At 38.1% G+C, this 26,713-nt stretch overlaps 1 protein-coding gene across 3 annotated transcripts in view; it reads left to right on the forward strand.

Moving 5' to 3' along the window:
- The first annotated feature begins 362 nt into the window (after positions 1 to 362).
- Positions 363 to 26,713, forward strand: part of Cnot2 (CCR4-NOT transcription complex subunit 2) — an 87,060-nt gene continuing 60,709 nt past the window's right edge. For 2 of the 3 annotated variants that reach the window (XM_040754838.1, XM_040754841.1), the window contains exon 1: positions 370 to 485. In XM_040754838.1, coding sequence (XP_040610772.1) covers positions 481 to 485 — 5 coding nt within the window. In that variant the 5' untranslated portion in view covers positions 370 to 480. Of the gene's footprint in view, positions 486 to 26,713 lie in introns of all 3 variants that reach the window. The other variant, XM_040754839.1, reaches the window with a different exon arrangement.

The following is a 26,713-nucleotide window of genomic DNA, read 5'->3' on the forward strand; positions in this document are numbered from 1 at the left end:
ACAGACCGCAGGAGGTGCTCGGGGGCGGGGTGTCCGACGAAAACACAAACACAAACACGCCGCGCGTCCCCAGGTGGGCGGACCCACGCCGCCTCACCACTCCCCGCCCCTGCACCCGAGGCCGCGCTCGGACCCCAGGCCGCGGCTCCCGACGGCCAGGCTTCGGGAGACGGTCGAGGCCGCGGAGGCCCCCGCTCTCCGTAACCGCCACCAGGCAGCGCCGCACCCCGGCGGCAGCCGGCGGGACGCACGGCGGAACCCCGGGAAGGCTCCCGGGGAGCGCCGCGCTCCTCACCGTCGACCGGCGTGCCGGGAAGCGCACCGTCCGTCCGGCGAGCATTGCTCGCCGCCTTCTGCCGCCGCCGAGAGCGAAGTCGGAGCGACGGGGGTCACGGCGGGGGTCAGAGGGTAAAGGTCTTGCTCCCAGCAGCCTCCGCGGTGGATACGTCGCCATCTTGGATCCGCGGGACAAGAAAATTCATGCGGTGAGTTTTTGGCAAATTTTCGGAAGTCTGGCAGCGGGGCGCGCGGCGGGGGAGGCGGATTGAGGGCCCCCGCAAGGCGGGGGAATGCCTCGGGGCCAGTCCGGTCGCGCCCGGGGTCCGCGGGTAGCGTCCCGGCCCGCCGCTTCCCGTTGCTTTTGTCTCGGCTCCAATCGAGAGAGGGAGAGCGGAGCGGGCGGGGAGGGGGGTGGCGGCGCTGGAGGAGGGAGGGGGTGTGTGGCGGGGTGGACAGGACGTAAAGCGTCGCCGTGCTCGGGCCGCCGCCGCCGCAGCTCCGGAGCCTAGGCCCGGTCCCGGTGCCCGCGCCGGGGCTTTGCCCGCACTCGGCTCCCCCGGCTCCCGCCGGCGCGGGGCAGTCGCCGCCGGCCCGGCCGCCGTGCTGCTTCCTGGGGGAGACGAGGCAGCGGCGGCGGCGGCCCCCGAGCAGCCCCGGCCGCTTCCGACGGCGCTGCCACGTTCCCAGCAGCTGCCGGCCCCTGGCTCCTCACGCTCTCGCCTTACACGCGCATCATCCGCCGCTTGTGTGTTTTTGTTTGGCAACGATGGGGACCTGGGACTGCCTAACGGGCCCCGGGAGCCTCCAGGCCCTGAGATACTGGAGGCCCCTGCCAGGTGGGGGGAGGAGGAGGAGGAGGAGAGCCACTGCGATGCTGCTGCTTCTGCCACCGTAGTGCCGGGAGAGGGAAGCTTCCCCGGCGGTGTCGATACTCGAGTGTTCGGATGGTCCTGGGGCGGCGGAGGAACCCGAGACCAGCTTCTGTCCGCGAAGTTGCAAGCCCTGGTTTCTACTTCCGCCGGGGGGGCCTCTCTCTACCTTTTGCTGTCCTAGGTCTTAACTTCAAAGTTGCATAGAAGAAATATGTCAGCTTAAAAGAAGCCCGGTAGTTCTTAATTGGGGTGCTGTTTGTCCAGGAGAAAGTTTAGAACTCTTGTTATCTGTAGCCCCCGAGGGAAAGCTAATTGTAATTTTTTTTGTAAAATTATTTCGTCGGAGGTTTTTGTCTTTTGCATTTACTTTAGGCCCTACCAATACGTTATTACCTCCAAAAAAAAAAAAAAAACAACAAAACTTCCATAGTGGGAACCGCTTTCTTGGAAATTCTAGGCAACATCTGCTCTTTTCAACATCTGGAAAACCAAGTGTTAAGAGTGTTTTGCTTCATTTTCATAAAATTCTTGGTCAAGGAATTCTCTTTAATCATCTGGACAGTTCCTAATAAAATGCAGCAATATGATCCTTAGATTCTTGGCAAATAACACAAACTATTATACTGAGTTAACCAATCTGTTCACAAAGGAGGGCATATTTAATATTCAAAATTGAATACATTTTCTGTTATTCTCCATAGTAAGACATTTTAGAAATAAGGAATCATATCCCTAATGATTTCTCTTCCTAAACAAATAAGTGGGGATAATCTTTGTGGAATGGGGTAGAAGTTTAAAAGTGTATACTTTCATAACAAGTTTATGTTTGGGAATGTTTGGTATATTTGACAAGTCTCTTTCCAAACATCAATGGTTTCATCCTTTGCGATTTTGTAAGGTAATTTTACCCCAGGTTGGAAGTGTTCTTTAAAAACCCTGTACCCTGAAATGGCTGTCTGCATTCAAATATTTGCCAGTGTGCAGGTCTTGTGTCTTTGATGTGTTTCTTAATGGTTCAGATCATTATTAAGGACTGTATGCTGCTCTCTCCTATTTAGCTTTTGTTGTTGTTATCTTAAATCTAAAGGAGAAGTTCAAAATGCCCAGAAAGACAGTTTATTTCCACTTTTCACTTTGACTTTGGAAGATCCTTAATTTTAAAGTGGAACCTTTTCACTTTTTTTTTCAAAGTGGTTTTTTGTTTGTTGGTTTGGGTTGGTAAGTAGTTTTTAGTTCTAGATAGAAATAAAAATGTTTCACATTTTTTGTATTCCTGTTAATGTTTTATTAATGCACAGAATTTAGGGTAGTGAGTGTGTTGGCAGTGATAACAGTCTAGAGGTGTCTGTAACCTTATCAAATCCTAGAGACTGCGAGTCATGTGCACATTAACATAGGAGTAAACACAGTCTTTAAAAATCAGTTTCTCAAAATGAGTTTGTATGATGGAAAATGAAGTAAATTGTGCCTGTGTGAGCAGTTTATATAGAACTATCTGATTTTGAAAATGAAATAAAATTCCAAATGATATGCTCCCTAAAAGAGATAATTACCTCTATTTTCCCTATATAAAGGTGGGTGCTTAATTTACTTTTTGGTTTCTCAGAAGTGCCTTACTTTTGTTTAAAATTTCAAAAGTAAATATATCCTATTATTGGTAAATTAGAAATACTGGTAACCCTGTTCTGTATTTCTTAAGTGCTGATATTAGCAATACCTAAACTTTAATGGACCATTATAGATTTTTTTTTCACACTCCATGAGGTAGTACAGTTACTTCCTTTTTTTTTTCGAGACAGGGTTTCTCTGTATTGTTTTGGAGGCTGTCGGTCCAGCCCGGCCTCGAACTCACAGAGATCCACCTGCCTCTGCCTCCCGAGTGCTGGGACTAAAGGCGTGCGCCACCACCGCCCGGCCAGTTACTTCCTTTGTTATTGACAAATTTGCCTTTGCATGTAAATAAACACAGTATAAATAAGTTTATAATTCTGCACTCTTGAAGTGATGTTAAATAGTAGTTTTTTTCCCCTGAGACGGGTTTCTCTGGCTTTGGAAGCTGTCCTGGAACTAGCTTTTGTAGATCAGGCTGACCTCGAACTCAGAGATCCACCTGCCTCTGCCTCCTGAGTGCTGGGACTAAAGGCGTGCACCACCACCACCACCCAGCAAATTAAAAATTTAATCGATTAAAATTTTAATTGTGAAATGAATGATATAGCTCATTGGGTAAAGGCATTTGTCACCAAGTCTGATTACCTGACCTGAGTTTGATACCAGAAATCCACATAGTGGAACAAGAGTAACAACTACATATAATAAAAACCTTCATAAATTCACTGTGGAGAGTTCATCTTGAGAGCACACACTTAAAAGCAGACTAGGTAGGTTCATGTCTTGTTTGAGTAGATATTGAAGGAAAACTTACATGACTAGTGATAGTTTAGGAAGTGATACTCTTAAGTATGATTTTCTTATCTGGACTTCTGGTGTTACTCCAAAAATTGAATTATGAGCCGCTGTGTGAAGTTGCACGTGGACAGTATGTATGTGAGTGCACATGTCTTCGGAGGCTGGAGGCTCAGACCCCTGGAGCTAGTTAGTTATGAACCTCCTGCCATGGAGGCTTGGAACTGAACTCAGGTCCTCTCGAAGAGCAGCAAGTGCTCTTAACTGCTGAGCCGTGTCTCCAGCCCCTCTAGTGGATTTTTTAATACAAAGCACAGTAAGTCAAGGTACCAGGTTGGGCAGTTTTGGAGGCAGAATTAATCGGAGTTGTACTGTTAATTTGAGTGGGACTGCATATAGGAATGAATCAAAAGCTCTGTTGCTATGATGGAAGTAGTTGATTCAGGTGACTGTCCTTCCTGAGCAAGAATGAATTCTACTTTTGATATCTGAAGGAATTGGCTTTCATTGTAACATTTTCAGTATGGGGAAAAGCTGTGCTCAAGTTGATTATCTATTTAGAAAAATTTACATTTGAAAAGGTTTATGAGGAAAATGAGAGTTTAAAGTCATAAAAATATTTTACTTTTACCTTGGATCAGTTTGTTGAACTCTTCAATGGAAGTAGTATTTTTTTTCTTGTATTTCTAGTTATTCTGTGTAGTGTCCTTTGGTTTCTACTTAAAAATTTCAACACTTAGGACAAATCATGCTGATATAGCATATTCATCAATATCAGGGATGTTTGTTTTTGTTTTTTCAAAACAGGGTTTCTCTGTGTAGCCTTGACTGTCCAGGAACTAGCTCTGTAGTTCAGACTGGCCTTGAACTCACAGAGATCTGCATGCCTCACTCCCTATCTTAGAAACAGAATTTGTACTATGTTTTCTGATAGCTTTTTCTCTGAAATGAAGATGCAGATACCTTGGTGTATAACTCATAGGGGAGGAATTCTATATTATGAGTGATAAAATGGTTTATATTCTGTGAACTTTGATATGGGTACATGGCTAATACAATATGCAAATACAAAACTGAGCTCTCTAGAAAAAATAGAGTTTGCCTTTGCTAGACACAAAGTTGGCTATGATCAAATTCAGGGTCTAAGTCCATTTAGATTGTGTTAACTATTTTGAACATATTTGCCCCTTAACTCCAAAAGTTTTGCTTTTCATTCATAAACATGTGTTTGCATGTGTCTGTATGTGTGTTCAAAGAGTTAAGTGTCACTTCTCTGTTGCTTGGTAAACTTTTCAGAACTCAAGTCTGGTCTCATCTTCTTCATGAACTCTTTCTTGACTCCTCCAGTCCTTCTGCCTTACCGTTATTGAGTATGTCACAGTGGCTCTTCAATTTACCCAGCATCCCTCTCTTCCACCATAACCTCTATAGGTCTGAGCGCTAGCAGCATAGGACTTGTCTTGGTTATATTTACCTAGGTGGTACTTTCTGTATGTGGAGTATTTTGTAGATTCTCAAGAAAATATGCGGTTGTCAGTGATCTCTAAGAGCAACAACACATTTGGAAAGATGGTAGGTTCTTCTGTTTCCTCATTTCTTACATCTCTTTTAGAGTGCCCCCTCCCCCCTTAATTTGCTGCTTTACCTATTGGAAAGCGGGTAACTAGCTTCTTGAGAACTGTAGAGTTTGTGTGGAACTTTGGAAAGAATGTTAGTACAATATTGATACCATTTTGCTTCTAATCGGGGTATTTGGATCTTTGTTTCTAGCTATATACAGGCATTAGTGGAAGGTGACATGCAGTACTCAAGGTAATTGTATTTACAGTACTTTTAGCCTTGACCTACTAGATTTAATGGGATTTTTTTTTTTGTTTCCTCTTCACCCACCTTTTCCTCCCTAATACCTGGCCCAGAGTTGCCAACAGAGGCAGCATTTTTCAGTCTGTTTTGTTTTTGATATGCTGAGAATCAAACCCAGGGCCTTGGCACATACTGGACAAGTGTTCTGTTTCTGAACCACACTTGACTATCATTGTTCTTAGGAAAGTTAGGTAAGATGCTTTCATGTGTCTTTAAATCTGATTTTTAAAATACACTTAACAAATTTCAGCTGGAATTGTTCCTCTTGATCACATTACCCCTCATTTGAATTTTTAATATTTTGATGAAGAAATGTTAATATATGATGTATAGGTTATTTTACTTTTCTAAAATCTGTAAAAGTGTTTGTTTTGCATTTTTGATACTGGGTCTCACTATGTAACCCTGGGTGTCCTGGAACTTGCTATGGGATTACAGGTGATACCACTATGCCTTGCTGAGAGACTACAATTTTGAGAACTAATTTAACCTCAGGGTTTAAATGAGAGACCCTTAAAGCTGGGGGCCATCTTGTTTTTTGTTTGTTTGTTTTTGATCGGTTTTAGAGATACAGAAAACAGGCAGGATAAATGATTCCCAGGCTGCATATAGTGGAAATGCTCATGCTTGACTTAGAAATCTTTCTTACATTGTCCTTTCATATGTGACTTCAAGGGACTTGCATCACTTGATATCCAAAGGGTACATATCTGTAAAAGAATTTGATCTAGTGCTCAGGATACCCTCTCTTGTTTTTGCTAGATTGAAGCATATTAATTTGAAAATATTAGCTGGGTGTGGTGGTACATACCTTAAATCCCAGGAGAGGCAGGCAGATTTCTGTATGTTTGAGGCCAACCTGTTTTATGTAACAAGTTCCAGATCAGCCAGGGTTACTCATTAAGACCCTGTCGCGCCGGGCGGTGGTGGCGCACGCCTTTAATCCCAGCACTCGGAAGGCAGAGGCAGGCAGATCCCTGTGAGTTCAAGGCCAGGCTGGGCCGATAGCCTCCAAAACAATACAGAGAAACCCTGTCACGTAAAAACAAACAAACAAACAAACAAACAAAAGACCCTGTCGCAAAGAGGGAGCAGGGGAGTAAGTCTCCACTTAATAAATTTCACTGTGCCAGGGAATGATAAACAAGCTTAGTTGTGTATTTGGGTAGTTTGGATAGCATTAAATAGACTTGCCTATTTTCCTAACCAAACATACTGTTAAACCATTTTCCATTAATATATCAGATGTAGAAATATAACTTCATTGTGTATAAGCATCTGGACAAAAAATGTAATGACTGATTATGTAATAGTGTGTTAGGAAGAGGAACATTTGGTTTTGTGTCATAGCTGCCAGAAATGAGCTTTTATGTCTTTTTACATTGTAAATTATGATTTTCCTGCAAATAGAGTTTTAGTTTTTTACTTGTTTTTCATAGATCAGTGAACCAGTATAAAGTTTACCATGTCATTGAAAAGATCTAACTTGTTTGGCATTACTACCTTCTATGCAATACTTTCACAGTTTGCAGAGTGCTTCCACAGTATTTTAGTTTGGTATGGCTGTCACCTTGATGTTAAAGTTAAAAATGGCTAAAGTTTTAGAGACAAAAGAGTCAGGCTGCTTAGTATTAGAAATGGGGAATTATGATGGTCTTTCTCATTAGTATAGAGTGAGTCTAAGTTTTTCATTTATTTTTATTATTTTAGGAAATGGTCTATCAAATTAAGTAGGTATAAGTGAATGGTTTGTTTAGTTTTATCTGGTCATCTTGTAAATGTAGGGTATTCACTTGGATTGAGAGAGATGTTTAAGAGTGGCAGCAAATGTCTGTTTCAAGCTGGATGCCCTGACAGCGGCTACTCCTGTTCTTAAGAATTATAAACATGCTGTGTTGGTGGTGCACGCCTTTAATCCCAGCACTCAGGAGGCAGAGGCAGGAGGATCTCTGAGTTTGAGGCCAGCCTGGTCTACAGAGTGAGGTCCAGGACAGCCTCCAAAACAATACAGAGAAACCCTGTCTCAAAAAAACAAACAAAAAAAGAATTATAAACATGCGCTGAGAAACACTGAGGACTTATAAGTAATAATATTAAAATGAGAATAGGCAGTGATCAGTCTTTGATGCATTTTGTACATTTCCCTGGTGCATGATTCTGAGAGATGGTCTGCTGAGTAGATGAGCCTTGAGCTTTGCCTTCCTTTTGTAATCACAAGTAGTGCTTTGAGAATGTAGTTTGTATGATTTTTGTATGAGTAAGCATGTCTGGTGAGAAATTAAATAAGCTATAACCATTCTGATTTATTTTGTCTTAAGAGAAGTTCTAGGCATATTCTTAGGCATGCCAGGCAAAACTTTGAGGTCTACAGCAAAACAGGTTAAGCATGAAGTTAGCAGCCTCCAAAGTGTTCAAATTCAGCATGATTGTGTGTGTGTGTGTGTGTGTGTGTGTGTGTGTGTGTGTGTGTGTGTGGTCATCAAATAGATGCATGTATGTGAAGAATGATAATCTATGTTTCAGGGATTTTGTTGTGAAACACTTAGTGTTTGCGTAGTTGAAAACCATTGGACTTCATAATGTCCCGGTTTGCTTCCAATTCATAAATTTTGTTCTGAATGTGGGATTTTTCCTTTGCTTCTGTAAATGTAAAATTTGTAGAATTTCCTTAAAAAAAGTAATTTAGACAGAAATAGTTAAAATTTTATTTTTTTCTGTATTGGTATTCCAGATGTTTTCAACCAATTTTTTTTAAGTGATTTGAGTGTTTGCCTAGTGTTAGATATTATCAATGCTGTGTGTATGTTAGGGTTCTATGTAAGTGTATATCTGTAAGCTAATGTCTTGATTAGTATTAGAAGAAATTAAAGCAAGTCATTTCAGAATGTTAAAACTTGTGACTGGTGTTGGTTGAAATGATATTAAATAGTGTTGAGAGGGTCTGTGTTGTGTGGCGTATCATTTGAACAAAAAGTATAAAAGGAGAAAGCTATGCAGAAATACAGGTGAAAGATGTATAAAGAGGAAAGTAGAATACCTTGAGGTGGGATCAGGTTTTGCATGCTTTGAAGAGTTCAACAGATTTCATGAACAATTAATCCTTTTTGGATAAACGAGGTGCACTCTAACCAGGAAAGAGTGGCTAAGACATGATCCTGTCTCTTAATGTAGGCTTTAATAAGTTTCAGCAGGCCGTGTGGGGATTGGGCATTGTTTTTCATTAAGAGGCCTTGAAAATGTTTTCTAGATCTGACAGAATTGGAGTCTGTATTATAGAGGGTTATGCTGGAGAACAAATGTAAAATGACATGATTTGCATCTCCTTAGAATAAATGGAAGCATTTATAGGTTTTTGGTTTTGTGTTGTTATGTCATTGGCATTCCTTAGAACTTAGTGGTGCTTTCATGGTTAATAAGGCCCTCTTGTGTAGTAAGTAGTTCAGTAACTCTTACTGTGTGTTCCACACTATTATGCTTGCACTGAATAATTTCTCATGATTTAAGTTTTTGTGCTCCATACTATATACGAACATCGGAGGGTAGAGAGAGCAACCTTGTTAAAATTGTTTTCAGGGAAATGATGCTTGCCTAGGTTCGGAAGGGTGAATTGGCCTTCACAAAATGGGGGAGAATGACCAGGTGTCCTCCATAGTGCTTAATGGAATTCTGGGATTACATTCATGTTAGTTGAGGTGATGATGTAGCCACCATATAAGAGGCCTTTTCTTTTTTAAATCTTCAGCGTTGGAGCTTTGGGGTCACTAACCAATTTTTTAACCCTGCCCCAACACTCCGTTTCAGGTAATTTTAGATTCTACATTTGACAATTAAAATGTCAAAATCCATGGTATAATTGTCAGTTTTGAAGGATTATCTCTACTGGACAAATTAAGCATTTTGTGTTAATGTTTTATAAGAACTTTTAAAGTTGGTAGTTTTTATCTTTTGGAGAACTTGCTTGTGATATTTATAAGCCAAGGCCATAATTAAAAAAAATTTTTTTAATATAAATGGAGAGAACATGCTAATATTGGCCTCAAAATTTGAATATTATTATTTGACAACATCTTAAGTGGGTTTTCAGAAATCTCTAGGACTAGTTATCCTGAGCTAGGCACTCTTCTGACTCAACTGTGTGTGACTTACCCTCTCCAAATTTCATTTTTCTAATTTCTTAGGTGAGTAAAGCAACAGTAGTTACCTCTTATACTGAAGCAAGGACTAAAGTTCTTGTGTTGTCTGTTTTTGAAAGTACTTGTTACTTTGGAGATATTCCTGAAGCAGATAAGAACCAGTCACAATTTAGAAGGTAACTCTGTATCGAGTCCTTAAAGTGTAAACAAATAGAATACAGTCTGTCTTTTATGGTTTAGACATGTTTTCTTCCCCTACTGGGCATTTTGTTTAGAGGACACTAGACAAAGTGAGAGATGTAGTATTTGAGGAAACGTACTTTAATTTTAGCATTGCTCTCCCTGAAGCACTTTGCACAATGCAGAATACATAACAGACATGTAAAAATGCCTTTTTGAAGGAGTAATGGAATTGGGTGATAAGTAATACTGAAGGCAGAAGGAAAGGAACCAGGAAGAGCAATGGGGGGAGGCTCTGAATGAAAACAACACTTAGGTATGAAAAGTCCACAGTGAAATCCATTACTTAGTTTGCTAGTCTAAAGAAATAGCAAGAAGTACAACAAAAGAGTATTAGTACACTGAGAAAAAGGTTCCTTAATTATTGTTGATGGAGATAGATCTAATGGGTTAGGAGACAGAATATATACCCATTTTAAATGAAGAAGTAATGTTTGGAAAGATTCTACCCTTAGAATCAGAAGATGGGAATGTAGGTTGGGCCCTGTGAGTTGTTAGCTATGTGCTGGAGCAAATAAGTAGTTAGTATTGAGGAGCCTTAGTTTGTCAGTGGCATGTTGCCTCCTGTGTTGGTGAGAGGAAGGGAATCTTGTTAGCTTTTTTAAAGTAATGTGATAAGGATGAGTTGTACTGGAACTAGTTTTCTTTAAAGATGTGTGAGTGATGTGTCATCACTTATTCTGTGATGCTGGTGTATTCATGTGCAGCTTTGCTGTTTACGAACTTTGTTTATGTAACATCCAGCTGATGGACTTGGGGAGAGTGAATATGAAAACTTGGAGAGGCAAAGCTATTTAGCAGTGTCCATCTTAATAAAGCCACTTAACTATGGTGTGTGTTTTTGCATGCTAAAGTGCTGGTACCTTGTATTTAATGTCGTTGGACACAAGCCTTCTACTTGAGTACACATCCTGAGTATTCTTTGAGTTATTCTAATTCTTTTGTAACCTTATTTGTATACCTTAGTATTGTTGGCCACGAGTATTTTGTTGTGCTTGTTTTTCCTTTAAAAAAAAAAGCCTGTATTGTTTACAGATAGAGCATCTCTGCCGTGGTTTAAAACCATGGTGTACAGTCCTTGCAACTATAATATATCTGAATAAGTTACACTGCTTTTTATTCTTTCTTAAATCTTGAGGATTTCTTTTGGGTGCTGAGAGTTTTGAAGTATTAGAAATAAATACCATATAAGGAAAACAGAATAGTACCAAGTAGCTGTAGTAGCAGAGTGAATCAACAGAATCTGGAAACTGGTGGTTGTGAGTTGGAAGAAAAGGCCTTGCTTTTACGCCATCCTGGTGAAAATTTAGTTTCTTTACGTGCTTGTTAGGCTTTCTGATTTTTTCATATTACACTGTTATAAAAAGAAATATTCTTCAGAAACTGGAATCTCAATTTCTTTTTTTTTTGCTTAAGACAATTCAAAATAAAAGAGCAAATCTAAAAGTTATCTGTAAGATATATTTATAAAACTTAGGAAATCCTGGTCGAGATGGACCTTTTTATAATGTTGATAGTTTTGCTAAGGAGAATCAGGCACAACAGTGGACCCCAGCATCATGTATTTGTTTATGTCTGCCCAGTTTAGTCTAAGATGGTTGAACACATATTTTTTTTAAGTTGAAAAGACTTTTTGTTTAATTCACCAGTATTAACTAGAGAATTCTTCAGATAGTTTATGTCCACAGTATATTAGTAAGGCTTTATTTTTAATTGTATCTGCCAGCCTAGGATAAATAATGTCTATGTTAAAATATCAAGACAATATAAAAAATGTAGTGAATCTACTAGCATTTTTGCTTTTCTGGCAACTTTAAATGCTATTTTAAAAATTGTATCTTTTCTGATAAATTTATTAGATGATTCAGGAAAAGAATACATTTAATAATTTCTAGCTTTCAAGTTAATAATTTGAACCGTTTTTATATACTTGGCGAATGCCAATTTGGGGTTTGGCAGTTTACTTTTAAAGATAAATTTGTAATTTAAGCCAAGTGATTTAAGCTGGGAGGTGATGTTACAGCACTTGGGAGGCAGAGGCAGGAGGATCTCTGTGAGTTTGAGGCCAGCCAGATCTACAGAGCGAGTTCCAGGACAGCTAGAGCTACAGGAAACCCTGTCTTGGGGAAAGAAAATCTGTAATTTATCTCATAAGTTTAGATTTTTGTTGGCATATGTGTATTGTTGCAGCATTATCAATTGATACTATTATGATTTTTAGAATTTTTTACGTGATGTAAATTGAGGTTAATGCTAAAGAACATTGTAAAAAGGGAGTAATGGTAGTATTTCTTACAGAGAAGGCAGAAAGTAAGGACTAGGAAAAGAGGAAAATTAAAATCACTCCCAAGTGTTTGTAACTTACATTAGTGTGTGTTTAGTGGGGTGAGCATGGTTTGTCACCACGAAGTGTGTACAGGCATTTTAGTCTTATTTCTCTTGCCTGATTAAGTAATACAGGCTAATACAGGCAATTTGGAGGCTTAAGGCACATATTTCAAAAGGGGAAACACCATCTTCCAAAGATATCCAATGCTGCACTTTTATTAAAGATACATTTTTTGAAATGATGTTTGAAGTTGCCAGAAAGGTAAAAAAGTATCATTTTTGTAGAGAAATTTGGATGTTTGAAATCTTAATAAGACACAACAAAAACTTTAAGATCATGAGCATCTTCTAATAATGTTACAATAATACTTGTCCCCATCGCCATTCTTACAGCTGGTGAAAATTCAGTTTCACTTTTCCTTGCATATTGGAGCATTTCTTTAGAAAGTTCTGGAATATGTATAGGGACATGAACTGGAGAGTAGAGTAGCTCCAGTTCTCAAGTAAGTTAGTCTACTTACTTTTCAGTCTCTAAATATCCTCACAACTAGAGGAGTAAATCATGTATGTGCGGCATTTGGCTTGCCCTGCAGTGTGTGAGTGTGTGCATACCAGCTAACAGTTTCTTAAAGAAATCTCTTTCCCCCTTAGCACTTACCTGTTTAGTGTGTATCCCTTGTCCAAAGTGCTGGCGTTCCGGAGTGCTTGCTATTTTATATTATGGAATACATAGACTTGAGTAGTTGAACATCTTTTATTGGAAAAACTTAAAATCCAGATATTTCCTAAAATGAAATTTTGTGAGCGTTACACAAGCATTCAAAGATTTTTAGATTTTAGAGAATTTCAGGTTTTAGATTTCTTTTTATTAGAGATGTCTAACACACAAATAGTCAGTGTACCTGTGGATCCTGGGTTTAGGGACCGAGTCAGTCAGTTTGGCTTAGTGTGGGTATTTTCAGTGCTGAGGATCAAATCAAGGGCGTCCCATGTGGTAGGCAGGCAATGTTTGCTTCGGAGCCATACACCACAGCCCCAAATCAGTCTTGTGTACTAATGTATATTTGAAATCTCAGAAGGGCCCAAAGGTAATTTATGGACTGTGTGAAAAATATTTTGACAAAGCTTTTAATATCTTGCTGATGATTTTTCTTTGCATATTTTGTCAATTTATATTATACCAACTATGTATGAATTGTCTACTGAATATGGTTGTGTAAAATTATTCTAAATTTAAAAATAAATAATTTTTAAATTCATTTTTTAACCTTCTGTAAAATGTTTTAAATTTTATAATTTTTTAAGCAAACTATAGTCCCTTTTCTGTTTGTCATTCTCATCGATAAGAATAAAGTCAGAATTATATTAGGTTATAATCCTAGCCCTGGTACACTGCATGAACATCAGTCAGTGTTCCAGGAGAGGGAGTTAAATAATATCTAATAACACACAAATATGTAGTGAAGCAATATACAGAAATACTGTTCCAAAATTGATGTCAAGTGATTTTGGCTGGATAAACTTAACAGTGTAGAAGTTTCAAGAGAAGTTTTGGTAGTTTGCTATATCAACTATTAATGCAAAAATGTTGGGGAGATGCTAGATACTAAAACCAGAATTGGTTTAATTATTAAGTTCAGGTATTTGCAGGGCTTTAAAGTAATTTGGTATCTGGTTGTATTTGAAAAGTCTTGCTTTGTAGGGATAGGTCAAAGCAAGTGAGTTTTAACTGTATTGCGTAGTTTATGTTTCTAGTTCACAAATTCGTTTGATAATATGACTTGAATTCCTTTTAAGTGTTAGGTTCTAAGAGAATGTAACTGTGCATGGCAAGGTTATGAAAAAAAAGAATTTCAAAGGTATATGGAGGATGTATGGGTAACAGAAAGACCAGTTAGCATGTCTCTTTCCTTTGAGCCTGTGGTGAAGAAGTAGTCTTGTATTTGTCCAAAGAAAAGCCTTTTGGGAAGGGGCAGCAGCAGGAATATTGTAGATGTTTTATGATTTAAATAATCCCCAGACTGTTACTGGAGTGTAGTGGGAAAGGAAGACAGTGATTAGATAGTACTAGGAAAAATGGAGGCCTATCAAATGAGGAAAGGACTTGTAAGCCACCGTAAGGACCTTGGTCTCTGGGTAAAGTAATCTTACATTCCACTCTATAGTTGCTCTACCAAGTTAGTTGAATTCTTCTCGCTTTCACAAATAGCTAAAGATTCTACAGGAACCAGTCAGTATAAATGCTCCTCAACTTTAAATGGGGTTAGTTTCAGCAAATCTAAGTTATGCTAGTATATTTTGATTATATGCTACAAGCTTAAAAACAGGAAATGAAAATCTTCCAACTTCCAAATCAAGATTGATTTGATCAGTATATATCCCTTGAGTTTTCATTTGACTCTTAGAAGATTAGCCTGTCTAGTTTTGCCAAGAAGCCAGCTGGAATTTTAATAATGATTTTGTTAAATTTATAGATCATTGAGATATATTGCCACTTTTCTGTTCTTTGAACATGTAGTGACTCTCTGTTTATATAGTTCATTAATACTTTTTCCATAATTTTTTTGCAGCTTTCAGGCTATAACTTTTCTGCATTAAACTTCAGTACTTTAATCTCTTTGAGAAATGGAGTTCTTAATTTCTTTTGGTTTTTCATTGTTGCTGCATGGGAATGTGATTCTTACATATTGATTTATATACCTTGTTCCCTCACTGAACTTCCTCATTTAACCATTTGGTTGGACATGTTAAATTATTAAAATCCAAACTACTGTGAAACTGCTATAAATTCATTAGCCTAGTGACTACCTTAGGATTTTCTATAGATCCAGTAATGTGATGTGTAACTATAGGCAATTATCACCTCCTCTCCAGACTCAACATGTATTATTTCATTTTGTTGTCTAGCAATTCTGTCTAGGATCTTCACTATAGTGTCGAATAAAAATGGCAAGAATGGACGCCTTGTCTTTGTCCTGCTCTTAGGAGGAAACCATCGAGTATTTCACCATTCATTGCTTCTAACTATGTCCTTTTTCAAAACCATAACTTTAAAGACGAGCATTTTGTTTGTTTTTCTGCGTGGGTGCAAATCACCTTGTGGCTCACATGCATATTAGAGGACTGCTTTCAGGAGTCCATTCTTTTACCATGGAGTTCTTAGGGATCCAGTTTTGTATATTGCTGGATTTCATCTCCTGATATTATTAGTTTGTTTTCATGTAATAGTTACAGTTTCATTTCTTGTGATTTTATTTTTATTTTTGGTGGTCTTAACTGGTTAATACTGTCCTGGAATTTTTTCTTGTAAGTGTTTGAGGATTTTATCACTTAAGCCTTCTGATCATGGACCTTTTTTCCCTGTTGAAAATATTCTATTGTTATGGGTCTAGTTTGTATTTTTTATTTCCTCTGTCAATTTTTAGAAATTTGCCCATTTCTTCTCATTTCATAACTCATTAGCATGTACCTGCTATTTCTTTATCCTTCTGTTAATGTAATTATGTTATTACTATGTTCTTTTTGATTATGTCAGTTGTTTCTTGGTTAGTTTAGCTCAAAGTTTGTTAATTTTGGTCACTTTTCCCCATATCCAACCTTAAAATTTCTTTGTTTCTTAGTTCTCCTACCATATTTATTTTTCTCTGTATTTGGTATAATTTGGTCTTCTTTTCCTAATTGAGGTAGAAATTTAGGTAGGTAGTTGATTGGAGATCTATGCCTCCTCTTTTTCTCTCACCTTCCTCTTTCTTTCCCTCTTCCTCCTTTCTCCCTCCCTGTGTCCCCTACCTTTCCTTCCTCTTCCCATGCTCATGCTAGTCAAGTTCTGTACCACTGAACTATCTGTGTATAACCCCAGCCTTCAGATAATTATTAAAAACCAAAAAGTTTTCTGCAAGCACCACTTAATTTCATTTATATCATCTGAATTTTGGTATCCTGTGTTTTTTTGTTATTTCTTCAAAGATATTTTCTGTTTTGTTTTCTGCTATCTTGTCCTTTGTACTAGTTAATATGTTTAAGGGTGTTGTTTAACTTGCACAAACTTGTGAAATTGTTGCAAATTTCCTTTTTTATTTTAATTTCATTCCCTTATACTTGAGTATCCCACATTATGATTTTAGTCTTTTCAATTTAAAATTTATTTGTGATCTAGTCTGCAATTATCCTTAAGAATGCTTATTTTGCTGTTCGTGGCTATTTTATAGAGGTTTGTATTCTCTAGTTCCATATCATTCATTGTTGTTATTGACATGGTAATCTTGTTGTCTAAGTTATTGTAGCTATTCTTTGAAATGAATAATCAAATAGTGCTGTTGAGTTGGCTGTTTCTTGTTTTTCTTTTGGGGGTGTTTGGTCGTGTTTTATTTCATTTATTCTGCCATCTTACACACACACACAGATTATGTTTTTTGAGAGAGGGGTTCTCTGTGTAACTCCTGGCTATACTGGAACTTGCTTGTAAACAAGGTTGGCCTCAAACTCACAGAGATCCACCTGCCTTTACCTCCTGAGTGCTTGGATTAAAGGCGTGCGCCACCACACCTGACAATAATACATAATATTTTTAAAAGTTTGTTTTATCTGCCAGGCATTGGTGGCGCCTTTAATCCCAGCACTTGGGAGGCAGAGGCAGGTGGATCTCTGTGAGTTTGAGGTCAGCCTGGTCTACAAAGTGAGTTCCAGGACAGCCTCCAAAGCCACTGTCTGGGGGGGGGGGAAGCAAAAAGTTTGTTTTATCTGGTAATAAATAGTACAGTCCCATCAACTTTTGTGGTTGCCATTATTGTATGTATTTTTCTTTTCCTTTACTTAGGGTGTAGCATGATGGAATGGGATAGGGTCTTGTTATGTAGGTATACTGTGTCTGTACTGTCTGATTAAATTTTGGGTCCCTGGAGGGGCTTTTTGGCCCCCTTCTAGTCTTTGATTTTTTTTTTTTTGAACACAAGAAGGCTCTTCCTAGCTGCCTTTCCCCCCTTCTTCATTATTTCCCTTTTACTTGTGTTCCATTCATTTTACCCTCTTGGTAGTTGTGGTGGTTGTCTTTTTTTTTTTTTTTTTTTTTTGGTTTTTCGAGACAGTGGCTTTGGAGGCTGTCCTGGAACTCGCTCGGTAGACCAGGCTGGTCTCGAATTCACAGTGATCCGCCTGCCTCTGCCTCCCGAGTGCTGGGATTAAAGGCGTGTGCCACCAACGCCCGGCTAGTGGTTGTCTTGATCTTCTTTTAAATATTACCACTTAAAATTACACATTTCCACTAAGTACTAGTTTACCTGCATTTCACAATCTTTGTGTTTTTCATTCTTGATCTGTTTTTTTTTTCTGCCTTTCATTGTGATTTATTCTGTGTCCCTAAGTTAATTGAAAAGTTTATTTCTTTGGTCTTTGAGAGATTGCTTTAGGAGTGTACACTTCGCTTTTGGAAATGTGTTTGCTGAACTGTAGATTCATCAGAAGATATCCTTCATAGGAATTCAGTTCATTAAAATGTGTCATTTTAAAAAATGAAATATATAATATTTCTGTACCCCTCTCCTCCTGGTTTCCTGGTCCTTGTGACCACCATGGAAAGATTTACAGATGACACATACATACCCAGCCATTGAAAGGTTAAGAATGGACACTGACAAAAGGATCGCTGTCCCGTGTACATTTTAGGTAGCCCACGTACTGTTTCTCAAGTCTTTAGTACAAACAACTTTCCTCAGGAACTTTGTTCAGCCCATGTGATTGACAGGCCTATTTGGATTTGCTTTTATCAGGAAGCCTCCAGCTGTAAGTTATCTTAAAAGGTTTTGATAGATATCTGATGACCTTTAGGAAGTTCAGAATGTCACTTTTCCTCTGGTCAGAGACATGACTCAGTTTGCACTCTTGTGACTAGTCCCTGAGAGTTCGGCAGTTCAGTCCTTGCTTTAACCAGCTGCTACGTTGGAGGTGCAGCCTGTCTATCCCCAGTAGCCAACATCTAACTAGCCACCTGGCATCTGATAAGCTAGTTCTTTTTCTCTTGTAAAGAACGTGTGATCTTGGTAGTTGGTTTAGTTGAGTGGTAACACACACACACACACAAACACACACACACACATACATGGTTTTCTTTTTTGGTAATTATAGTATTCTCTGAATATTAATCTGTCTTGTTTATGGTGGTATTGGGTTTCTTTGTACTATTTCTGGTTTCTGTTCATGAGGCCTGTTGTAACTGAGAGGAGTATTGAAATGATCAGATGTAAAGTTGTATGTGTTAATTCCATTTTCAAGGTTACTGTTTTAGTTAGCTTAAAGCTCTCTTGTTAGTTACATATAAGACTGCATGTCTGTATGTTGGTGAGGTGCTTAAGAACCTGAATTTGGTTAAAACCCACAGTAAGAAATGCCAGGCGTTTTGACGAGGCTTGTAATCTCAGTACTTAGAAGTTGGAGACAGATGTGTTCCTGGGGCTAGTTGGTTAGTCTGCCTCCTGAGTTCTAGGCTCCAGACCCTGTCTGTCCCTCCTAAAGAGGGAGGTGTGTTATCTTGCTTTTTTATAGCCAGGTCACATCAAAGATGATTTAGTCTAGATTTTGAACCAAAACTCTTTGATTCTATTTTTTTACCTGACTGCCACTAATTAGCTGTTATGTGTAAGACTCACAAAGTTCTTTTTTTTTTTTTTTTAAGTCTTTCAAACAAGATGTTTACATGAAATGTGCTCTGAGGGCCTTTTCCCCAGCTCTCTTATTCTAGAGATTTTAAACCTTTTGGTTTCATGAATGTCTCCTGATTGAAACATGTACACTCTCTTTCCCAAAATAGTACTTAATACGTGCAAAATCAATATGCTTCTTTAAAGTGTTGATTGGTTAGAATATCAGTTTTTAAAACAGTGATTGCATATTCAGTGACATGCTTATTAACACAAAGTATAATGCCATGTATTAATGTTTCGACTGATAATGCTATAAATGATAGTTTGAGGCAAATGAAATGCTTGTAGAAATATCTAATAGTATTTATAATAAAAATTCAGTAGTGACAAAAATCATAGGTGTAGATATCTATTAGAACCATGGGCTTGTTACCTATATTATCAATTTAAATACTACATTTCAGTTAGTGGGTTAGTTAAAATGAAGGTATATTAATAAATCAGATACTGACAAGGAGTGTAGGATCACTCAATTACTCTTAAATGATATGGGGAAATTAGACGATGGGGACAACTGTAATATTCCTGAGGTCAAAGAATCTTTGGGGGGTCAACCAGGAAGGCGTGTTATGGTTAGACAACTGTTAGCAGACTCTTTCCAATTTTGTCAATATTCTACTTAATACCTTTAAGATCCTCCTCCTTCAATTGAATTGGATTTGGTGTGATTCATAGAAAGTCTAGTCATCTCCAAAGGTCTGATCGTACTTCAGAATGTTAAGGGGAATAAAAAGACTTGTATTTTAAAACTGTTTTCATCCCATTGAAGCCAGTAAGACATTCAGTGTACTTTGTGGTTCATTAATTCAGTATTTATGTGTCACTGTTTTAGGTACTTGGGATAAGAATGGCAAGCATACTAGATAAAGACCCTCTTTTTAAGGACTTAGATACTAAAGGTTGAGAGACAAATATGAACAAAATTCAGACAGTTGGGTGGTCAGTGAAGGCCTGTGTGAAGACAGACAGTTAAAGAGAAATGTCAGTGTTATGAAGGTGCTTGCCATTAAAACTGAGGCAAGGTCATTGGGAGACAGCAACAAATGCAGTGACCCTAAATTGAAAACTGACTTGAAGAAGGAAGGTCAGCACTAGGATGACCTGCCTGCCTCTGCCTCATCCTGCTCCTCCTCTTCCCTCACCCTTCTTCCCTTCTTCTCTCTGCTTTCTTCTTCCACTTATTATCACTTCTAACCTGTATTCTTAATCCTTTTCCTCTCATGCTCACTACACTCTGACTGTGGTTCAGTCCTGCTGCCTACACTCGCACTGTTCCTTCATGCTTGCAGCTGCCTGTGTCTGAAGGATAGCAGCCTTGGTGACACTTCTGTGTATTGTTTCCTCCTAGTTCTCACACTCAGAACTAGTTTATATCTTCCCTCCGCCTTAACCCTCTGACATCTCTTTCCTACCCATGCTTTGAGCTGATGGCTTTGTTTTGTATCTTAGTAGAAAAACAGAATGCCTGGAGATTTGAGTATACTTACAACAAATGTCTACTTACTTAAATCTACTCCTACTTAATAACTCTTGTAGCAGTATATCCTGTGTCTAAGTCCAGTCTCTTAGACATTCCATCCACATTTACTAAAATTCACCTGGAATCTATCCTCCTATTAGTTTTTTCCATGGTTACTGTTCTGTTGCTGTGATAAATACCATGACCAAGGGGTAAGAATCCATCATGGAGGGGCAGCACGACAAAAGATAGCAGGTGTGGTGGCTCGGGCGGGAAGCTCAAAACTCACATCCTTCATTGTAAGCACAAAGCGAGGTGAACTGAAGTGACACAAGCCTTTAAACTCTCAAAGCTTGGTTCCAGGGACATACTTCCTCCAACAAGGATATACCTCTGAAATTAGCACAAACAGTGAGTGCCATCAACTGGGGACCAAGTGATGACACATTTGAGCCTATGGGTGACCTTCTCATTCAGAATGCCAGTTCATCATTTTTTTGTGTGTCTTATAAACTCCATGTTAGATACTCTTTCAGCCATTCCTATTTTCTCTTGCTTTTATGACACAACTCTTTGTAAAAGATGTCTGTTTTATCTCTAGTTACTCTATTCCTATTACCTTGTGAAATTACTCCATAATCTATCTTATTTCTATTGCTCAGCCAAAGTTGTTGCTATAAAGTAACCTTCAAATGACATGTGTGCTGTTAGAGATTAATATTAATGTTACTTGTTTTTAAACAGTTTTCTTTGAACTGATCACGCCAATTGTAAGAATATCTACAGTTCTAATTCACTTTTGTCTAGGACTGGAGCACATGACTTTTATCTTCCTATATTAGGAGGCAATTGAATAACACCCTGGCTGTGCAGTTTCTTTAAACTTAGAAGCACAGAGGATCCTCACTCATTGCATTTGTAACCACGAGTTTCAGAAACTGTTGACGTTTGCCATTTAAGTTCAGTAGGACCATTTTGTTGTATTTCACTTTATTTGACCATTAGTCACAGACAGTTTGAGTATCTTGCATTGCTGAGTCTGTTAAACACAAATCTGGGTGTTGAGTGACCAAAATTCTTAAAATATTTGTGATAGAATTACGGATAGTCAGATTAAAAGAAGGGTATTGGGAAAACTACCACTACAGAGACACAGAAACTAAAGTTATGGAGCATTAAACATTATGATGACCAGAGAATAAATTGATTTAAAGGGAATATTGTTGGTTAACTGTCAACTGGCAGAAGGACCTCTGAGCACATTTGTGAAGCACCATGTGGGTGCTGGAATCAAACTAGAGTCCTCTGGAAGAGCAACTAATGCTCTTAACCACTGAGCCATCTCCCCACCCTCCTGGGCACACCCAGGACAGATTGTTTTATTATGTTCATTGAGGCAGGAGACCCACCCACTGTGGGTGGCACCCTTCCCTGGGCAGTGATCTTGGAGTGTATAGAGTGGAAAGCATCTGGGCAGTGGTAGCACTTGGGAGGCACAGGCTGGCAGATCTCTGTGCGTTCAGGACAGCCAGGGTTGTTACACAGAGAGGTCCTGTCCCAGGAAAACCCTGAACAACAAAAGCAAACAGTAGAGAAAGAGCTGAGCACTAACATGCCTGTCTTAGTTCTCTCTCAGCTCTTGATTGTGGATGTGATCTGACCAGTTCTCAAGCCTCAGCCACCGTGACTTCCCTGCAAAGATGAACTGCAACCTAGAGTTGTGAGCTAGACAACCCCTTCTCCATTAGGTTGCCTTTGTCAGGTTCTTATCACATAAGGGGATGAAAGCTGACCTTAGAACTCAGTTTGTTGTCCAGCATGGCCTTGGATTCTGTCTTGTCTCATCTTCCTGAGTGCTGGGGTTAGAGGCCTGTGTCACTATGCCTGGCACACAAACGTTTTTGTGCTTGTAGTTTAGTAATTTTGGGGTGTCTATTGAGGAAAAGAGTTATAGTATATAGTACTGTAATTTCACAAACTTTAGGTTTTTAATTGCCTTTATTTATCAATGGGTGGGACTCTGTGCAATTGTCCCCATCCCTGTTAGTATTGCAAGTCAACAGTGGTTCAGTCTTTAGGCAGCCTTATCTTTGAGATTTCAAGCCCAGTCCCTTTACAGTCATAGCTAGAAAATACAAACTTGCAGCTGAATTCCTAGTACTCTGGCTTTTAACAACCTTCTCCTTTCCTTTATGTTTTCCTAGCGTTAGGTGTAGGGGTTGCCCGTTGCCTCTGGGCATCCCACAGTCTGTTGTTTTCAGGTTTTGATCAGTTACAGCTCTCTGTAATGAGTTCTGTCTGGGAGGAAGGGCAACTTGGGTGAAGTATGAGCATTTAGAATACAGTTACCTATGATTTTTTCTTTTCTGGCTAAATGCATTTACTTGGACTTTTATTTGATTTCAGTGAAACTGGCCAGATCTTTTAGATGATTCTCATTAATAGTCAATCTGAAATATATCTTCCCTATATTAAATGAAAAGTGATAAAACCAACCTTAGCCAACTGGTTCAACTATTTAGCCTCGTTAAACGTATACTTTTAGCTTGTGAGTGTGTAGCAATGACTACATTACAGATATCTCTACTCTCAAACTTCAAGATATTTGGACATTATTAGAAATATCACTGAGCACTGTGGCTGGAGAAAAAGTAGTATTGGGAAAGTCATCTATAATTGTCTACGTTTCTGAGTCACTTTATTTAACAGTTTTGTGAATTAAGACCATAGAATAAAAATTGATTTAACTTTACATTTTTTGCTTTTCCTGAATATCATATTATTGGGATAATTGTCTTTTTCAGTTTTGCATCTGTGTTCAGAAGGGAAATTGATCTGTAATGCTCTTTATGTGATTTGGGTATTAGGGTGATTGTGGCCTTGTAAAATGAATTGGGCAGTGGTGCTTCTGTTTGAATTTTGTGGACTAATTTGAGGAGTATTGGTGTTAACACTTCTTAGAAAGTCTGGTTAGAATTCTGTGCCTTATAGTGCTTTTGGTTAGGAAACTTTTAATGCTTGCTTCTATTTGACTAGGAGTTAAAGGTCTGTTTATGTCACTTACCTGATTTTGATCTAACGTTGGTAAGGGCTATATATTGAGACAGTTATCCATTTCGTTTATATTTTCCAATTTGGTGGAGTGCACATTTTTAAAGTATGTTTTCGTGATTCTCTGGATTTCTTTGGTGTCTGATGTTAGGTCCCCCTTTTCATTTCTAATTTTGTTAATTTTGATATGCTTTTCCCCTTTTATTTAATTTGCTATTCTCAAAGAGCCAGCTATGTGTTTTCATTGATTTTTTTCTATATATTGATGCCACCCCCAAGTTTGACTAGTTCCTCCAACTATACCTTTCCAGTGTAATTTCTTCTTTTCTAGAGCTTTCAGGTGTGATATATAGTTAACTAGTATTCTAATAACTATTCTTCTTCCTTCAGTGTTATACATTTGCCCCTTAAAACTGCCTTCATACTGTTCCATAAGCTTGCGTATGCTTGTGTATTCATTTTCATACAATTCTAGAAAGTCTCTTAATTTCTTTCTTAATTTGAGTCAACTCATTGTTCATTTAGTAGTGAGTTGTTTAGTTTCCATGAGTCAGTAAGCTTTCTATTGTTTGTGTTGTTGATTTTTAGTTTTAATTTGTGGTGGCCAAATAGGATGCAGGGTGTTTCAATTTTCCATTATTTGTTGAAATGGTAAATTTTGGAGCCATTCCTCTTCAGCCTGGTGTCATATACTTGCTGTTGGATTATTTTATGCTACTTCATTGATTTGGCTTATGTATTGTTGGGATTGTTTAAAGGTGCAGTTGTGTTACTTAGAACTGGGCTAATCTTTTCTGAGCTTGATTCTAAGCTTTCTTAAAACGCCCTCCTGTCTTTTTCTAAAGCTTATTTGATTTGCTAGCTGAGTTCTACTCTGGTTTCATGACCATGAGCTTTGAGGATTGATTCCTCTTCTCACAAGTTTTCAGAAGACTTTTCTGTATAGTTTTTTTTTTTCAAATTCAGATACAACTCATTACTCAGTCTAAGCTGACATAGGAATTCTCTCTTCATGTCCTTGGAGTTCTTCATTTCTGTCGTCTTCTGTCTATTTACCCTGCAAAATCTGGTTACCTTGTTTCCTTTCTTGCTTGGTTCTTGTTTGTGCTTCTAAGAACCTTGAACTCTGATTGGCTTCCACTTTGCCTTTCCTATCAGCCTCAGAGCCCTCCTAGAGTGATCTGGGAATGCTATAGATAGAGCTCACTTCTCATGTTTGTTTCCTTATATCCTGAAATGACTGGTGCTTATATATTCCAGAGTACTGTTTTCTATATTTTGTCTGGTTTAAAGTGGATGAATAAAGCTAGTCTTTTTTTTTTTTTCCTTTCATGGAAAAAGAATATAAAAAGCGCCTTTATTTTTTTTCCTTTTGTTTTTTAAAAAGAGATGATTCTCCTTTAATATAGAATATTAGTTCCTATCCTGGTTAGAACCTTGAAATACAGAAGAAAGCAAAAAGTGAATAAAATTTCCTTTCATACTAAAAGCTGTCATCTTTCAAAGTAAATATATATATATATTTAATTTACTGGTGAAATGTTAATTTTATGATTAAAGTGTTACTTAGCACATAAAATTTTACTTTTTTGTAAAATTAGGTTGTGCTATTAAAGTTGTGGCATTAAGGTATTAAAAGTTACCTTCTTTTAGATTTTAAATGCTTCTTGATGAAATTTTTATGATGTGAAAGTGTACTATATTGGCACAAAATATATTCAAAGACGAAAGCATTCTTATTCTATAAAATATAGTCACTCAAATTTTAGACTGTTGTCCACTGGATTCAGTTAGCATGAATACATTAAGGTAGGATAGATCTTATCCTAAAACTTTATTAATGTTATTATAAGCTACTATTAAAACAAGATTACCATTTAGGAGCTTATGTAATGTGTTTCTTATTTATTTTGGTGACAGCCAAGTCAAATAAGTGTCACATTATTGTTATGGGACATCCAGTTGACTGGGTACTTTTTCCTTTAAAATACCCTAATTCCAGACTCAGGAATGTAGCATTGTGATAGAGTGCTTTTACCCAGCATTTGCAGGGTTCTGTGCTCAATCTCAAGCATGGCATGACTTAAATAATAAATTCAAAACAGTGTAAATGTTGACTACACTTAGAGCAGTAACTATGTAGTGACTTAAAAAAAACTTATTTCTGAGAGACATACTTTATTCTAAAAACACATAAAAAGTTTCTAATGAGCAGTTGCACATTTGCTTAGAGTTGGGCGTCTTGAAGTATTTCAGTCCAACATATACCATGTATGATGATCAAAACTGAGTAAAAACATAACTTCTGCAACCTTGTAATTTTTTAATGTATGTAGTAGGAGCTAGGTATAGATTTCATTGTATCGATTCTTTGTAGAGTGGTGTTCAATAACGTTAGTTTTTCATTTAAAAATTATTCTATTAACAAATTATGTTTAAGAAGTAATAGATACATTTTTGTATCTGTCCTTTTTAATAATACTGGTTGGGTTCTTTTTTGCTGTTTTTAAATTGTGGGACATGGGAAATGGCTCATTGGTTACAAGTATTACTGCTTTTTCAAAGGACTTAGATTTGCTTCCTAGCATCCATGCCACGTGGCTCCTAACTGCCTGTAACTAACTACAGCTCCTGGGAACCTGACACCCTCTTCTGGCTCTTGGGCACTGTTCCCATGACCACAAACCCTACACAGACATGTATATATGCATGTTTATAATTTACTACTGTATAAAAATTTAAAGAGTTGGTGTATGGTGCTAGTGTGTGTGATATATTTGGTGTGTGGCTATAGAAGCCACATGAAGCATCCTCAATTGGTATTGCTCTCTTACTGAACCTGAAATTCATTGATTGGGATATCCTGGTTGGCAGAACAATGAGTTTCCTCCACCCCAGGCTGCTACATGGGTTCTAAGGATGGAAACCTAGGTCCTCATGCTTGCAAAGCAGGCAGTTTATTCACTGAGCCTTCTCCCTAGTCCTCACCTTATTTATGAATTATAGATTAGATGTTTTTAGTATCTCATCCTAATGTACATTTTATACAATAGTAAATATAAGTTACTTTAAATTTGATCCAGAATTGTAATAGTGACATTAGTTCAGTAGTTATACTACTACTTTGTAAGTGAAAATGGTTTATACTAATAAAGCTATTTGTCCTGAAAAAGTATCATATACATTCTTTGTAGAACTACTTTTGAATCTTTGAACTTTCAGTATCTTTAAATCTGACCTGCAGAGTGTGTATTATTTTGTGCCTATTTACCCAGCTTAAGAAATGAGATTATTAACCCCCTATGCCACGCCAAAAAGTGAATTCTGTTGCAGTGTGCATGAAACTGGAGGGCTGAGAGGCAGGCATGTGTTCTTCATCATTGGAAT

Source organism: Mesocricetus auratus, unplaced genomic scaffold, assembly GCF_017639785.1.
Source record: "Mesocricetus auratus isolate SY011 unplaced genomic scaffold, BCM_Maur_2.0 Super-Scaffold_100011, whole genome shotgun sequence".
Classification (NCBI taxonomy): Eukaryota; Metazoa; Chordata; class Mammalia; order Rodentia; family Cricetidae; genus Mesocricetus; species Mesocricetus auratus.